The sequence below is a fragment of the Arachis stenosperma genome, chromosome 1 (genome assembly GCF_014773155.1).
Source record: "Arachis stenosperma cultivar V10309 chromosome 1, arast.V10309.gnm1.PFL2, whole genome shotgun sequence".
In the NCBI taxonomy this organism is placed as follows: domain Eukaryota; kingdom Viridiplantae; phylum Streptophyta; class Magnoliopsida; order Fabales; family Fabaceae; genus Arachis; species Arachis stenosperma.
The window spans coordinates 132,589,371-132,607,019 of NC_080377.1; the positions used below are offsets into that span (position 1 = coordinate 132,589,371).

Here is a 17,649-nt window from a genome sequence, read left to right on the forward strand (position 1 = left end):
ATACTAAAACTAATTAATATTCGTTGTTCAATAGATGAATGTTTTAAATGTATCACAATATTGAAGAGAAGAAAAAAATTTTGATGAAGGTTATGGACGTAGGATTATTATACAGATTGGGTTTTTATATATAGATAGGATTTGGATTCTCTAAAGTTTGAATTCACTTTAGAGAGTAAAGTGTGATCTCTCACTATTGATTGCATAGATGGGACCAAGAATAAATATGAAAGAGAAACTATTCAAAGGTAGAAGATCATATTTTACTCTCTAAAGTGAAATTCAAACTTTAGAGGATTCAAATCCAGATAGATATATGAAGAAAAGGAGTCATAAAACTACTATAGAAAGTGACTTTTGTTAATTTCATCAAATAACTGCACATCTGTTTTAGATTACAGTGACAGGAGTAAAATGAAAAGAAAGAATTAGGCATCAAATTATTATTTTCCGTTTAATTTATTAGGTATTAAACAAAATAAAATATTATGATAAGTATAAATTAAATAAAAAATGTCCAATCTCAGTATTATAATAAGAAAAAATAATTATTACTATAGAAATTAAAATTATCATTCATATAATGGGATTATGTCAAAATGGTACCTTCCTGTGCCTTCCTCTATAAAATGGGATTAATGCAATGTATGTATTTTTAGATACTATCATTTTTTTTAATTTTGGGCATTGGTAGCGATTTCATTTCAGACGACAAGAAAAAACGATAGATCATTTTTTTGTCAAGAAATATGATAAATGGTCTAATTTTTTTCTTTTATTTATACTCATAAACATATCATTATTTATTAATAGAACTGAAACGTGCTTCAATTTTTTATTTTATTTAGTTGAAAATATCATTTTATGAAGTCCATAGCCACCATAGACACCAAAACTTGTGGCCACCATAGACTACACCATATATATAATCAATCCATGTGGTATGTTAGATTTCTGTCAGAGATATGATGCAATGATCAGAATTATTTTTTATGGGTTTAACTAATATGTATCAATATTATTAGTAGTAAAAGTTTTTTAAATTTTTTTATTTTAATAAATATATAATAAACATATTAAAAAAATTAAACTTTATATTTTGCATAAATTTTTTTAATTAGTTGATAATTTTAATATGTGTCTAAGAAAGTCATACATATGTTTGTTAAATATTTTTATTTTGATTTTTAAAATATTTATTGATGACAATAAAGATTGATTTATAAGATGTTGTCTACTTTTAATGTAAAATTCAAACTCTTAATCTCTTGATTAAGTGAATAAAAAAGGGAGACCCATTATAAATAATGTCGAAAAAAAGTTCTGATAGAGTTTCAAGACAAGTAGAGAATTTGGTTGAACGAAGTACTAAATAAATCAAAACTAGAGGACATGTTGATCTTCATCAACTTAGGGACGACATGGTGGAGATTGCGGATCCAAGTGAAGGTGCTCCTCATGGCTCAAACAAAGTGTCGTACAAGGAATCTCTCCTCACACCAACGGGTCCTAGTTGTCCTGCAGACGCTATGGAGGGTGACTCAATTGATGAAGATACTCATGATTCGGAGGATATGTGGTATAATGATGCTGAGAAGGAAGATCAAGAGGCTAAACCGTTTGATCCATGCTCCAAGATTCCTGTCTCTTAGGATGAATCTGAAGAATGGTGTAAACCATGGAAATTCCCACTCATTGTCAAGGTTCTAGGGAAAAGAGTCGGCCTCATTTTCATGGAGCAATGTCTTGAAAGAGACCATGTGAATAAAGGTAAGATTAACATTGTTGACTATTCTCGTGCTCTTATGGAAGGACCGTGGATGGTGGCGGGGCATTATCTAATTGTTCAACGTTGGAGACCATTCTTTCTAGAGTCAAAAAGGGCTGTCAGAAAGATCATAGCTTGGATTCGTATTCCTAAGCTCCCTATTGAACTGTATAACCATAAGTTCTTGTGGAGAGTGGGTTCTACCTTAGGTCACATGCTCAAGATTGATCGCACTACTTCAATCCACTCTAGGGGATGCTTTGCCTGTATCTGTGTTGAGATCAACTTGGCTAAACAATTAATTCCCAGTATTTTTGTCCTTGGTTCAGTGTTGAATATTTGAATACGAAGAACTCTATCAAATTTTCTTTTCCTGTGGAAAATATGGCCACCGATCGGAATAGTACACCAAATCACCGCAAAATCACAGAATAAACCAGAAAAGTCGGATGGCAGTGGAGGCTAACACTAGTCAGGAAATCCAAAAGCCGGAAGATAATGAGACCCAAAAAAAAAATATCCAAGAATTGAATAATCAGCAACAATTGCGGTATGATCAGGCACCACCTAATTTTGGGTCATGGATGATGGTCAAATGACCAATTAGCAAGAAAAAGGGTCCAACCAATCCCAGATTTAAAAGAAAGAATCAAGTGACAAATTTAAATGCTAATCAAGACATAGTTATTAGTGAAGATCCTCGCCATGTTGAGAAGGGATCTCGGTTCAATGCATTGCAAGAGGAAGGGGTACTCATCACAGACGTAGGTGATATGCATGAGAGGGAGGAATCAAATGCTACTATTAAAGTAAGGCCTGAACCCACTAAAGCCCATAATGATAAGGAGATAGTACAGCCCACAATTAAAAAAAATCTTAAGATTAGGTGTGGACAAAATTCCCAAAACAGAAAAAAAAAGCAATTACTGCCAAATCTAGGTCTCAGCCTAGTGTTAAAGGAGCTAAGCCCAATCCAAAGGTAAGGAATAAGCAAGCCATGGAAACTCCTGGAACATCCAAGATAACATTAGCACATACTCCAAAGAAGAAGAATCCAAAGGCTGAAGCTATAAAAGATGTTGTCTCAGAGTACATGTGGCAATTTGGGCAAGAACAATACGAAGCTTTCTTGGTGACAAAGAGTGAACATTTGTCCATAGAAGACTTTCTTGTCCACAATAATCCGATGAATAGCCCTGGTTTGGTGCCTCCATCCTCCCAACCATGAGATATGGAACGGAACAGAAACGTTAACAGGGAAACTACCTGATGCGGTGATGACAGACTCCGAAGATAGAAGTGTGAGAAACATATATATTCATCTTGCTTCATCGAAGTTGGAAGCCCAAACTTCTATCCTACACTAGTGATCATCCTCGGTGACACTCTAACTGTCTTTGGTTCAATGAATATTATAAGTTAAAATTGCAGGGGTACGGGATGTAGAATGTTTTCGTCCTTAATTTGTGACATTAGAAGAGAATATGATTCAAATTTTATCATTCTTATAGAAACTCACATTAGTGGAACAAGGGGTAAATTTGTAAGAAGCAAATTTGGGTTGGACAGCTCCTTCGTGGTCGAAGTGGTTGGTTACTTGGGTAGAATTTGGTGCTTATGGAACTCCTCTATCTCAAAGGTTGATGTTATTGAACATACCAATCCACCTCAAGATGTTTGGTATTAACTATGATCCCTGGTTATTTTCGGTAGTGTGCAGTAGCCCCCAGCGTTTAACTAGAAGGCATCTTTGGAATAGTATTTGCATCCTATCTGATAATATCAATATCCCTTGGTGTATTCTCAGATATTTTAAGGCTGTTATATGATTATGAAAGGAGTGGAGGTTCTAACAAGGTTGAGAGAGGAGCCTGCTCTGAGTTCCAAAGTTGTGTGTCTGATTGCGAGCTTGTTGAGATTGGCTATACGGGTTGGCCCTTTACGTGAAGAAGAGAAAATCTTGTTGAATGATTGGATAGAAGTTTGACTAATTTGGATTGACAGATTTTTTTTTCCAAAAGCTGTTATTAAACATCTGCCCAAGTTTAAATCAGACCATGCACCCTTCTATCTTCAACTTACTAACTCTGGTATGAATAATAGGCGAAGAAGACCATTTCATTTTACTGCTACTTGGCTCTCTCATCCAGACTTTAAAAATTTGGTAAAGAGTTCATGGGATATGCAAAACTCCTGCTCTGAAGGCATCAACAACTTCAGGGATTCTTTGAAGGAATGGAACACAAATGTTTTTGGGGATATACTTAAAAGAAAAAGGACACTTCTCAGAAGATTTCAGGGCATTGCCTCTAGCCTCTCTCAAGGTAGGAATGATTTTTTGAAGAAACTTCGCACTGATCTTTGGAAAGAACATGAGAATGTGCTTGCTCGGGAAGAATTATTATGGTACCAAAAGTCAAGATGCAAATGGATCAAGTTTGGCAATCGCAACACTAAATACTTCCATTGTTCAACCATGATCAGAAGAAGAAAAAATAAGGTGACCTCGCTCCTTGACTCTAATGGGACTCCTTGAAGAGATTAACGAGACCTTATTAACCCTTATCTCGAAGACTGATCTGGTAACTAGCCTTTGACAATTGTATCCGATAAGTCTGTGCAATGTTACATACAAAGTGGTAATTAAGATCTTAGCCAATCGCATAAAAAGGCTAATGGACAAGCTAATGGTGCCGACACAATGTAGTTTCGTACCTGGGAGGTAAAGCACGGATAACATTGCCATTTTTCAAGAAGTCATACACTCCATGCAGAATAAGAAGGGCCATAGAGGTTGGATGGATATCAAGATCGATCTTGAGAAAGCATATAATAGGATTAAATGGAGTTTCAATAAGGATACTCTTATGGATATCGGCCTTTTGACTCATATTATTAACCTTATTCTATCATGCATTTCTACTGTAAAGATGAGAATTTTATGGAATCGTGAGGAGCTTGACGAGTTCTCTCCTACTAGAGGGATTTGATAGGGTGATCCATATCACCATATATTTTTGTTTTGTGTATTGAACACTTGTCTCAGCTTATTAATGTGGTTGTTCCCCATGGCTTCTGGAAACTCATTTGCATTAAGTAGGAATCCCCCAATATCTCTCACCTCTGCTTTACTGACGATCTTATTCTATTCGTACAGGCTAGCCTTGATCAAGCAGGTATTATTAATAAATGCCTCAATACTTTCTGTGAAAGCTCCGGTCAAAAAGTTAACCATGACAAGACTAGAGTTTTCTTTTCTATGAATGTTGGTCATAATGTGATAAGCGATATAAGCGAGTCCTTAGGATTCTCTAGAACTGAGGATCTTGGTAAATATATGGGCGTTCTTACTCTTGCAGGGAGATGTACTCTGGTGAAATCTGTTCTCTCTACTATTTTTTATTATACATGCAATTTGCTCTTTTACCTTCCTCTACTTGTAATGCTATTGATCGTAAATGTAGGGGCTTCCTTTGGAAAAATATTGAAAGGTCAAAGAAAATCCACCTTCTAAACAGGAACAAAATTTGTGCACCTAAGAACATAAGAGGACTGGGTATATGTCATATGAGTACTATGAACCATGCCTTTTTGACAAACGTGGGTTAGGGCCTTATTGAAAGAAAAGATTGTCTGTGGGACAAAGTTCTCCGATCCAAATATGAGTGAGAAAATGATATTATCCTTAAGGTAGAGAGGAAGAGGAACGAGTCCAACCTTTGGAAAGGAATATGCGAAGCGTGGTCTGACGTCCAAACAAACTACATTATTTGGCGGATAGGAGATGGTCTAAGATTAACTTCTGGAACCATAACTGGGTCCCGGATGTTGGCTGTCTTAGTCAATATACTAACTAGGTTAGTGTTCAAATTAACACGAATAATACTTTAATGAACTTTCTTACGGTTTCAGGAAACTGGGATGAAAGGAAGTTGGCTACCTAGCTACCAGAGAAGTTGATAAAGAAAATTGTTGATGCCCCTCCCCCCTTCATCTTGGAAGAATGCGGACCTTATGGAGTGGAGATTTTTCTTGGACGAGACCTTTGAGATGAAGTCGGCTTACCAGAAATTGATCGGTGAACCAACAAATTCGAACAAACTACCCAATCTTTTTTGGAAGTGGAAGGGTTCGAAACGCATTCGAACCTTCCTTTGGTTGGTCTCGCACCATGCCATCCTCACAAATGTCGAAAGAAGAAGACACCACCTTACAGGAAGAGGATCTTGTCCAAGATGCCCTCTACAAGAGAAAACTGGTCTCCATGTTCTTAGGGATTATAGGTATGCTGCTAGTATCTGGCTCTCCCTCATTATAGATGATAGTCCGAAGAATTTCTTTGATTTTAATATGAATGACTGGCTGATCCATAACCTTACTTCCAAAGGAAATTATCCCTGTCTGTTCGGGGTTACTATCTCTTCCATTTGGTACTTCAGGAACAGACTTATTTTTTAAGGAGACACGACTGCTTTCCACCATAGAGTGGAGCAGGTAAAGGCATGATTTGCAAAGATTCCCAAAGTCATCAAAGCCCTTATTTGTCCTCGACAGAACCAAAGGGATCAAGAGCAAGCTATTAAATGGAGTACTTCAGTGGATGGGCTTATCAAGCTTAACGTGGATGGTTCTTTTCTGTCTCAAGCTAATAGTGCTGCGTACGGAGGGGTGTTCCGAAATCACATTGGCTAATTTGTTAAAAGTTTCACCTCTAACTTGGGCAATTGCTTTATTACGCATTCGAAACTTTGGGAGATAATCCATTGAATTCAAATTGCCAGCACAAACAATTTCACTAATTTAATGGTTAAGTCTGACTCTTTAGCAGCTATCAATTTTGTTAAGAAAGGCTATCTTGCTACACATCTGTGCGCCCCTTGTTGCTGACATTGGCATTCTTGCTGGGTGTATTCATAATGTCCAATAGTTACATACCCTACGTAAAACTAATTCTGTGGAGGACATTCTCGCAAAGAAAAGGCATAACCTTCTCTTTGGACTTCACATTCTTGAAGCTACACCTTTTAATGTAGTTAATTTTCTTATGCTAGATACCGCAGGTATTTTCCTTCCAAAAGGGTTTTTTTTTTTTTTGAGGTCTTTGACCCCCTTCTCACCAAAATAAATAAATAAGGGGTTATATATAGACCACACCTATCTCTAATGAATTAATGACAGAGCTTCATTAGCTCAAAGTGTTTAAAATTTATTAATTATAGATATGATAGCATAAAAGTAGTCTTTATTGTTGATTATTTGATTAACTTATTAAAGTTAAGATTTTTCTTTTATGGATTTGTGAGTTCAAATCACATTTTCAACAATATCCAAATAGCTAGTATATAATCTTATAAAGTCATTCTTTTTAAAATTTTTGTTGTCCTGATTTATTAATGTAAATCTTTTATTTTTTATGATTTCAAGCTATTGAAATAACATAAAATAATACAAAAATATTATTTGTACACTAAAATTAGTTACAAAATATGTATTTGTGTATAAATATATATATGGTTTAATTTATTTTCAATGTGTATTTGTATTCTAACATGTATTTTATACTGGTAGCTAACTGTAATGGCTAATTTTAATATATATGTAGTATAGTCCAAAATAATATTGAGATTTTCTATATACTTTTTATCTTTAAAAATTAATTTATCATATTAATATTACTCTTTAAATTTTATCTTATAATTTGTCGATAACTTGATGAATTTGACTAATAAACGTCTCAAATTTTGGTAAGATTTCTAGAAAAAAATATTCATTAAATAAATAATTTAAAAATTGAAATTTAATGTATTTATTGAATGTAAAAAGTTTGATTTTGTTATCATTTGTGTTAAAAATATGTTTGGCCCCCGAAGAATTTTGTGAAGGTCAGCAACTGCCCTCGGAGTTGATTGGTACTAATGTAAGAACGAGTTGAATTTTTATCTACTGTTTTGTCGATTTTTGGCAAGTCGATAGTAATAGTTGGGGAGTCGAAATCTACTTCTGTTTGCAGGTACTAATTTTTTATAAGTACATCAAAGTGTCTCGAATTAGACAGGCATCGAAATAAAGAGTAAATAAAAATTTGTAAAAAGATAAAAGAAAAAGTTAAAAACAACAAATTCGAAAAGGAAATTGGTTAAAATCGAAAAAGAGTTGCGGTGAAATTTAAAGAAAGCAGTAAAGGTGTCTTCGACTGGGTTAAAGAGCTTTTGGCATGAAATTAAAAGGGCTGGAAAATAAATTGCATTTTTGAAAATTAAATCATTGCTTAAAACATAAATTAGCTGGAAAGGTAAAGTTTAAAGAAAGGTAAATTGAAAAGATAAAGACATGAAAGAAATCCTACAGATAATCAACTCGAAGTAGACTCAAAAAGTCTCTGGAGATGTGAGTGTGCGTGAGTAATTTCTGAAACAAAGTTTCAACTCTTATTTATAGTCTATTTCTGTAACCGATTATTAACTACACGGTGCTGTCTTGTATGCGCACTCCCTGGTAACCGTTCCCGCTCTTTTGCTAATAAAACGTTACCCATCAATTCCTCACGTGGTGAAAGCCCTCAACTTCTCCACTTATGTAACCGTTGGATTCACTATTTCGAGCAATCATTCGATTTCTCATTCGAATACCTATTCGACTAGGCCCACTCGATTTAACAAAGTGTCTGAGATCAAATCTGTATCAAGTAACTCCCGACTAATGCTTGCACGTGCACTTCTTCAACATCTGTCTCCATCCCAATTATCTCTCTTTAATACTTCGAATTAGCTCATCCTAGTCGAAAATATTTTTCGACTAACACCTACATACTTTATTGAAGAGCAACGAAACAAAATATTTTGTTTTTGGCAATACTGGATTAATATTATAAACACTAAGTATTATATTCTAAATCTTAAATTTAAATTCTAACAGTAAAAAAAATAAAACGTGTTAGTTAAATATTGACTAATGTTTAATAAAAAATATTAATTTCTTAATATTTTTTTATGGAAAAATCTAGAGAGCCAGTAACTTTATTAAATTCTGTTCAGCATATAACTAGCAAAGAAAAGTAAGTTATTGGATGAAATTTCACACCAATCTTACACTATTAAAATTATCATTAATAACTATTTGATAGCTACAAATCACAAAAATGATTAGTTCTAGCACTCCTCTTTGTCTATATTGAATATGGTGTATGTTTGACAAATAATAATAATAATAGGTTATGTGACTGGATTAAGTAAATTTTCACGTAAGAAAATTTATTATATTCCTAATAACCCGATCAAAATCAAGGAGGCTGAATTTAAAAATGCTATATGCACATTTAAGTTATTAAATAAATATTATATATATTTATATATATTTATTGTGTAACTTATTTTTAATGTGTATTTTATATTTTAATGTGTATTTTTTTAGAGAGTTGTTTTTTCGTATATGTGTAACATGGTTAGATTAAAATAAGCAGTACATATTTGAACGTTTTTTATTTTTTTAAAGGCGAGATTTCGAATTTTATTCTTGTATATGAATGAAAAAAAGGGTTAGGTCTCTTATATAGAAGATCATATTTTAAATAATAATAATAATAATAATAATAATAATAATAATAATAATAATAATAATAAATAATAATAATAATAATAATAATACCTTACACGACATATATAGAAGACACGAATCGTCTATTTGTGATTATTATTATTATTATTAGCATATTGGTTGATGAGCAATAATGTATATGATATGGTAGCTATTCTCCTGGTTGTGATTCTTAAGGAGGAAGAAGAGGAAGAAAAGAATATGGAGTGATGAAAGAGAGAGGGAATCGGCTATAAAGGAAAAGAAACTGCACTCAACAGAAAATAACAAAAAAGAAGGCAGGTCCAAAGCAAGTTGCATTTGATAGATGCAGATAGAAATAACTAATTAATAAATAATAACAAGAAATACTATATTACTTAATTTCCTTATGGGTGAACTAGAAAGGAGCAAAGCTTTCTATAGGCACATATTCAATTATCATTTAATTTACAATATATTTTTTTTTTTTGGTTTACCCAAACGGTATCTCCCAACGTCGCGGATCTGAGCTCCATTTAAGGGTCTGTCGCTGGTCAATGGATTGCTGCATGCACAAGACGAGGTTCGAACTCCTGACACTTAAGCGGACGAGTGAGCTGACTACTCGACCAACCCAAGTTAGTTTTTAATTTACAATATATATTCTGGAGATTGGAGAAAGGGATATGTGGATCTTGCAAATTAAAGAGATCACAGGCCCATTTTATAGTTGTATTATTGTAAGGTTCTTATTCCTCAATCATTTTGATTAAAACCACCGAGAGAAAAGGTGAAATTCTCATGATGATGATCAACATGCACAAGCAAGTTCATAACCTATACTTAGGAATCAATCAAAAAGCAAGTTGTTGTAGATATTTATAATAACTTAGAATGAAAAATATATAATTATATTTTTTAACGTTTGCAACTTTTTTTAAGAATATCTTTAATATTTAATGTTATTTAATTTTATCTCTGAAATTTTTAATTTTTATTTAATTGCATATCTTATGTTTACAATTTAGGTTAAAACTACTATTGGACATTTTTAGTTTCGTTCCTAATGTTTTAGATGGGGTTAAAGTCGTCTAGGGAAATTTTGAAACAAATAAATAAAAAATATTAAAAATAAAATTAAATAAAATTAAGCGTTAGGAATATTTAAAAAAAAAACAGTCACAAACATTAGAGATAATGCAAAAATTATACATTGTCCTATTAAATGATTTTGGTCTTATGCATGTTTAGCCAAAAAAAGCAAAAAAAAAATGAAACAAAAAGAGAGAAAATATTATAAGTGAATCAAATTAACTCATAAACGAGCTCAAGTTCTATTTGTTAAATGTTCAATAAATTAAGGTCATAAGCTTGTGAATCGAATTTAAATCGGAATTTGAGTTCATACACACATCATTATAACTTTCATATTTGTTAAATACATGACAATGTATTGTTTTTTTAATTTTTGTCATATCAAATTTTTTAATATCTTCGTTGATTTTATTGTAGCTTAAATAGATGTTAAATTATAACGTGATAAGTCTAATTAAATTATTTATAATAAAAGAGAAATAATATATATTAATGTTTTGATATAAAATTTTATAATTATCTTTTTTATATATGATTTGATAGATGATATAAATAGATAAACATATATAATTAGTAGTTTTTATGTATAAATTATAATTTATTTATATAAAAATATAGATTGTATTTATGTTATTTGAGTGAGCTCATAAATTCTAATTAACTCATAAAATTTGAGTAAGTTAAGTTTGAATTTTATAAATAAGTTTGATTGTTAATAAGTCGAACTTAATTTTCGTAAATTTGATTTCAATATATAGCATTTTGTTAGGGTGGTTTACGGGCTGGCCAGGTAGTTTGAATTTGAAAAAAAAAATGAGAATTAATTAAATTTTGATTAGTTTGGATTGGTTTAAATATAAAGTTTTTTGTAAGTTGATGCAAACCAATTTGAATTGATTAAATTCAAGTTGGTTCAGATAATTAGATATTCGATTAAAAATAAAATTTAAAAAAATAAAAATATATATAAAAAAAATTATGTAAACAATATGTCATAGTAAAAAAAGTAAAGAGTAATATATAATTAAAATTATATTATAGTTAAATAAATATTACAATTTGATTTGAAAAAGATTGATGTATATATATATTATTATATTTTTATTTTTTAAATTAATATAATTTTAATATAAATTGAGTTGGCTCGAGTTTTTCAATTCTAAAATTTATATCCGAATCAATTAGTATTGGATTTAATCAAATTTGATCTGATCTGATTACATCTTATTATCTATTAGGTATAAAACCAATGTAATCAAGCCACATCAATTTTGATCGAATAATCGAATTATTCATACTCATGAATATGTATTTGTATGGTGTGTAAATTTTGAGAGTTTATTTTAAATATTTTTTATTAGTATTTTTGGTTAATTAAATAAATATTATATTTTATATTAATAATTTAAATTTTAAAAAGTTGACTATCAATTAATTTAATTACGTCTTTATTAAAATTATGAAAACTAAAAATCTAAAACTTTTTTAATTTGTTTGTTTTTTCTAATAATATATATTTTTAAGAAATGTTATTTTTCGGATCAACAGCTCGTTTCCCAAACAAATTAAAGACAAATAAGAAAAAGATGCAATAATAATGATAGTTCAACACGCATGGGAATTGGAACCAACCTGCACAAATCTTTTTAGTGTTAGGCAACTTGTTCTGATGGAATTAACAAATCCTCCTTTTTGAAAAGATGACAAAACTAGCTTTTCATATTCATCAATAATGATACATGACTACTTTATTCATCAATCAAATTATCTTATTGGCTGTTACCATAACCTTAGACTGTTCCCATTACTACACAGATTATAGAGACCCAAAAGGATAAGATTGCATTTTCACATGAATAATAATGTATCATCAAATGAGATTGACACATGCATGCATGATCATTATATTGATTGATCAAGAGATGATAATTATTCATATATCCCTCCTTCCTATGTAGTTGTAAATTATATTTATTAGTATTTATTAGTGACTTTTCGTTAGAAATAAAAAGATGATGAGAAGAAAGTAGTATTACCTAGTAATATGCACCCAACTGCTTCCATTAATGCCTTTTTTTTCGTTATATATATTTGGGATATGGAACCATGGCGTGTGAGATAAGAAAATTAGTCTAAATTTATGGATCAATTGAACTAGTCTTACGTGACATGCCTTAAAACTTCTATTTATAAAACATGGATACAAATAAAATATAAAATAATAGAATGTTTTAGTATTAAATCTTTGTTATATAATTAATAATTATTATTTTTAATTTAGAATACATTCGTACTCTAAATTTGATATTTTATTTAAAAATTTTAACAAATTAAATATAATTAATTTAATTATTATTTATCAAATTTAGAATACAAATGTACTCTAAACTAAATACTTAATAATTATTAATTATATAATAATATTTGTGCAAAATTAGAATGCTACAAAATTCAAATTATTCTTAATTATACACAATATGTCATATCTTAAAAATACACGTCATTTTAATCGTGGAATATAATTATTCCTGCTTCTTTCCACTGTAATTGTATTTATAGATCTGAATTAAATTGTAAAAAAACGCACACACAGTATGGTAGGTACAATCAAAATATTATGTATCCTGTATACCTCAATGAATACTTAAATTGTACTAAATAACCAAGGCCAATGAACTGCGAAGTTGTTAATAAAAAAACAAAATACTGTATATCGTGAGTATAAATTATAAAACATATACATGATAATACATCATACATACAAATTACAAAATAGAAATATCTGTTGAAATTTTCAAATTTCACATTCTCAAACTCCATTACAATTTGATATGCAAAGAAGCAAAATTTTAATACAATTACTCAACTTTTTTATATAATTAAATGGACAAGAAATATACCCAACAGATACATGTCCACAATTCATTTTTTTAATTTAAAAAAAAAAAGCTATTCATGATCAAACCTTTCCCAATAAACACTAGTAGTTCCCAAAAGATACCAAAAAAAAAACATTGCCCACGTTTAATTTAAATCTCAGAAAACAAAAAGTAAATAATTAACCAAATCTTGGAATAAGCTTAGCAAGAAGAGGTGACTTCATCTCAAGAGAAAGTTTCAAGCACTCTGATAAGTCAACATGATTTGTAGGAATCCATTTGAATGTTTGAAGCAATATAGCAAGCCAAAGCTCCACAGTAGCCAAGCCCATAGCCTTGCCAGGACACACCCTTCTTCCAGAACCAAATGGTGCAACCCTAAGATCAGACCCCATTATTTGAACCTCTTCTTCTATGAACCTCTCTGGCTTGAACTCTTCTGGCTCACACCAAACTTCTTTGTCATGGGTGATGCCCCACATGTTCACCATTGCCGTTGTGCCAGCTGGAATCATGTGGGGGCCCACTTGTGTGTCGTGGATTGCAAGCCTCGCCCATGATAGCAGTGGGCCTGGTGGGTGCATTCTTAGGGTTTCTTTCACTATGGCACGTAGGTATGGTAGATTTTGAAGATCTAGATCATTGATTGTACGATCATACCCAACTACAGAGTCGATTTCAGATTGAGCTTTTGCTTGGATTTCAGGGTGCAATACCATCCTTGCTAGAATCCATTCCAAAAGAATTGCTACTGTATCAGTCCCTCTAAATATCATTTCCTGAAATAAATTAAAAAAAAATCAGTAAAATATATTAAATTATCTAACAATTCAGAATATCATATTCACTTGATAACGTCACAGACTCACCCAAAGAATAGCAACCATATCAGAGTGCTGAAGCTTGCTCTGTTTTTCCAAATCTAGTAACACGTCAACAAAGTCATCAAAGGCTTCATCCTTGGCAACCCTTTTCATTCTATGTTCCAATATGATATTTCCAACAAAATCATCCACTTTCGCTACTAGATTCCTACACCTCTTTCTGACACCTTGCAAATCCAACCAACCCAAGAGAGGGAAGTGGTCACTCCAATTGAAAACACCAAGCAGATCATACCCTTCTTTCACCAACTCTTCAAGCTCACGCCCATTACCACCTTCACCAAACTCATAGCTTTTCCCAAACACACTCATCATCACATTGTTTAACGATCCTAAATGCAACACCTCTCTAACCTTAACCTCACTCTTCTTCTCCATCAAACCAACCATTTCTTTCACCATGTGCTTACCAACTCTAGCTCTGAACTCACCGCTAGCAGCGATCCTCCGTGGAGAGAACAAATGAACGGTGGCGATTCTTCTAAGGTTCCTCCAGTATTCGCCATAAGGAGCGAACCCCATTGCACGGTGGAAGAGAAGCTCGTAAGCTGATTCTTTGATAGGTCGATCAGCGAAAGCTGAACTGTTAAGAATCTCTTTGGCCGTGTTAGGGTTTGTGGAGATAACAAACCGGGTCACCCCAATAGAAAATGCCATCAAGTTCTTGGCCTTGAATGTTTCGGCCAAGTTAGCCAGAACCCTGTGAGTTAAGGTTCCAGTGAAGGCCGAAACAAGGCCAAGAACTGGAAGACCTGAAGGTCCAGGAATCGATCTTTTGTTGTTATTAGTATTATCGGCACGTGGTGATTCTAAACGGAACTTGGAGAGAGCCCAAGCAAGACCACCAGGGACCAACCAATAGTTGAAAACAAGAAGTAATAGAAGGAGAGAAAGGAATACATGAAAGTTGAGCGATGCAAAACAAAGTGAAGGTGGGAGAAGCATAGAGCATAGATGTGATGATGACATTATTGTGTGTATTCTTCAATTTTTTGAGAGTGGATGGAATTGTTGAAGAGCAAAGGTGTGGGAAAGTATTTATATAGAGATGCTGGACAATGAAGAGGCACTCATATAAACCTTACCTACCCTTAATTAATTACGAGATCTCGTCATCATTTATATCGTAATTATTCGCATGCATATATCATGATGTAATCTTCTTTTTATTATTATTTTTACTTTTATAACCTTTTAATAATAATCTTTTTAAAATAAGTGTTTTCTCTCTCAATTTTTAATTAAAAAAACAAATATATTTGAATAATGCATTTTTATAGATACTTTTATTTTTCTAATAAAACTACACTTTGCCTATTTGTATAGGTTTATAAGTAATTTTTTATTTTTAACTTATAAAAATATATATTATTAGTGTCCGATGTAATTTTAAAATAAAATTGTAGAAATGTTATATCTTTTAAAAAATTTATTTTTTTCGTAATAAAAATTTTTTTATCATATTTTTTTAAAAATAAACATTTTTAGAATTAAAAAACTAGATACAAAATAATTTATTTATAAGTTACAATTAATATAAATATTTATTATTTAAACTATTTTTTAAAAGAAGTTTAATTAAATTGTTTATCCAAAAGGAGCTTAATTAAACTTTTTATCTAAATTTATGGTCAATTTGGATAAACAACTTAAATTAAGAACCCGTTTGGAGAAGTAGCAGAAGCTATTTTTTTTTTCTACTTCTAGATTATAAAAGGTTATAATACACGCATTTAGCACCATTTTAAAGAAAATATTTTACCTTTTCAAAAAACTTAATTCACAGCTTTTTGAAAAAAATAGAAATATATGACTTCTCTCCTTCTCCATAAAAATTATTTTATTACTCGCTTAAAAAAATGACTTCAAAACAAAAAAAATCTACTTTGATTTGTTGGCTTTATGAAATATAATTTTTGTTTTTGCGGGAAATAGTGGCCCTCCACCACCATTTTCACGCAAGTTTCCATCTGAATCACTTACTGCATTTTGTATATGTTTTTTTCAGGTATTTTTTTTATCATTTTACCACTCTATTTTTATTATTAAGTTTGTATCTAACATTATGTGTGGTATGAAATTTTAATTTTAATTTTATTTTTTTACCTATGATTTTATCTTTATATAACTTGTTATTATTTTTATAGTTAGTTAAAGCAAGTTCTTGATCCCAATAAAGAAAAAAAAGTTCTAATACGAGTAAAAAAATTAAAAAACAACAAAATATACATTATATTAACACATATTTTATATTTATTTTTTATTTTCACCTACCATATCATACACAATAAAATAGTAAACACTAACTACACAATACTTTCTTTAGTATTGCCATCAAAATTATTGTGAATTAGAATTTTATTACTATTCACCACATACAAGAACACTGTTATTCAATATTGGAAAGTATTTGTTATCATCGTTATTTTAATATCCATTCTCTCATATAAAAAAATTGTATTTTTTGAGTTATTTATTTAAACGCTACAACTTTAAAATAAGTATTTCTATCAGTAAAAATCCAAATACAAAATAAATTATTTATAATAAGCTGCTATAAATAAAAATTTTTATACTTTAAACTCTTTTTCTAAAAAAAAAAACTTAAGTTGTTTATCAAAATTGGGTCTAAGTTCTTTTAAAAAAAAAATTTAAAACATAAGGACTTATATTAAAAGCAGCTTATAAATAAGTTATTTTGTATTTAAAAAATTATTATAAAAATATTTGTTTTGAAATTTTGTAATAAATAAAAATGATAAAATAACTTTTAAAAAAGAGAGAAGTCAAATTTTTAAATTTCTTCCAAAGTTCTTAAACAATTTATTGAAAAGTTAAAAATATATCTAAAAAATTATACCAACTATCATTAATATAATTTTTTATAAGTCAAAAACTCAAAAAAATAACTTTTAAAGATTTTCAAACAACATTGTTTATAATCAACTTTTTCGGCAAACATTTAATTAAATTCATTATTCATTCTTTTATTTTCTTTGATTGTTAGATACCTAGTTTTAAAAGATCAATATTGTCTCTGAATTTTTTTTAGCTAATTATTAATAAAAAAAATAGTTTCTCAATTGGAATGTTAATTTAAGAAAAAAACTTACACAACTTTTTGGTACAACTCTAGCTAGTGAACATTTTTCTTTTCTCAGATTAAAAGACAAATATTTTATATTTTCTTTACCTAAGTTTAATTCTAAATACTATAACAAAATTTTATATGAAAAAAATTATACATATAATATTTTCTCTCAACTTAATTTTTTAGTTTATATAGCTTAATCTAATTACATACCTGAAATTAAATATTTAAAGCATACATCTTATTCTTAATATTTATGTAAAAAAAACGAATAAAAGATAATCATGTTGGTTGTATGCATATCATAGGAAGGAATAATTTTCTTCCCCAAAGTTCTCTATGTATATATCATGTTGAAGCATATGTTGGTGAAGCATC

The 17,649-nt window shown here is 30.4% G+C and overlaps 1 protein-coding gene across 1 annotated transcript; it reads right to left on the reverse strand.

Annotated features, from left to right (window-relative positions):
• Positions 1-13,302: 13,302 nt before the first annotated feature.
• LOC130972475 (cytochrome P450 78A5-like) lies at positions 13,303-15,174 on the reverse strand. Its single transcript, XM_057897179.1, has 2 exons — positions 14,166-15,174; positions 13,303-14,075 (listed from the first exon to the last, which is right to left on the reverse strand). The coding sequence occupies exons 1-2, from the start codon at positions 15,147-15,149 to the stop codon at positions 13,476-13,478; spliced, it is 1,584 nt and encodes a 527-aa protein (XP_057753162.1). The 5' UTR covers positions 15,150-15,174; the 3' UTR covers positions 13,303-13,475.
• Between the last annotated feature and the right edge of the window lie 2,475 nt (positions 15,175-17,649).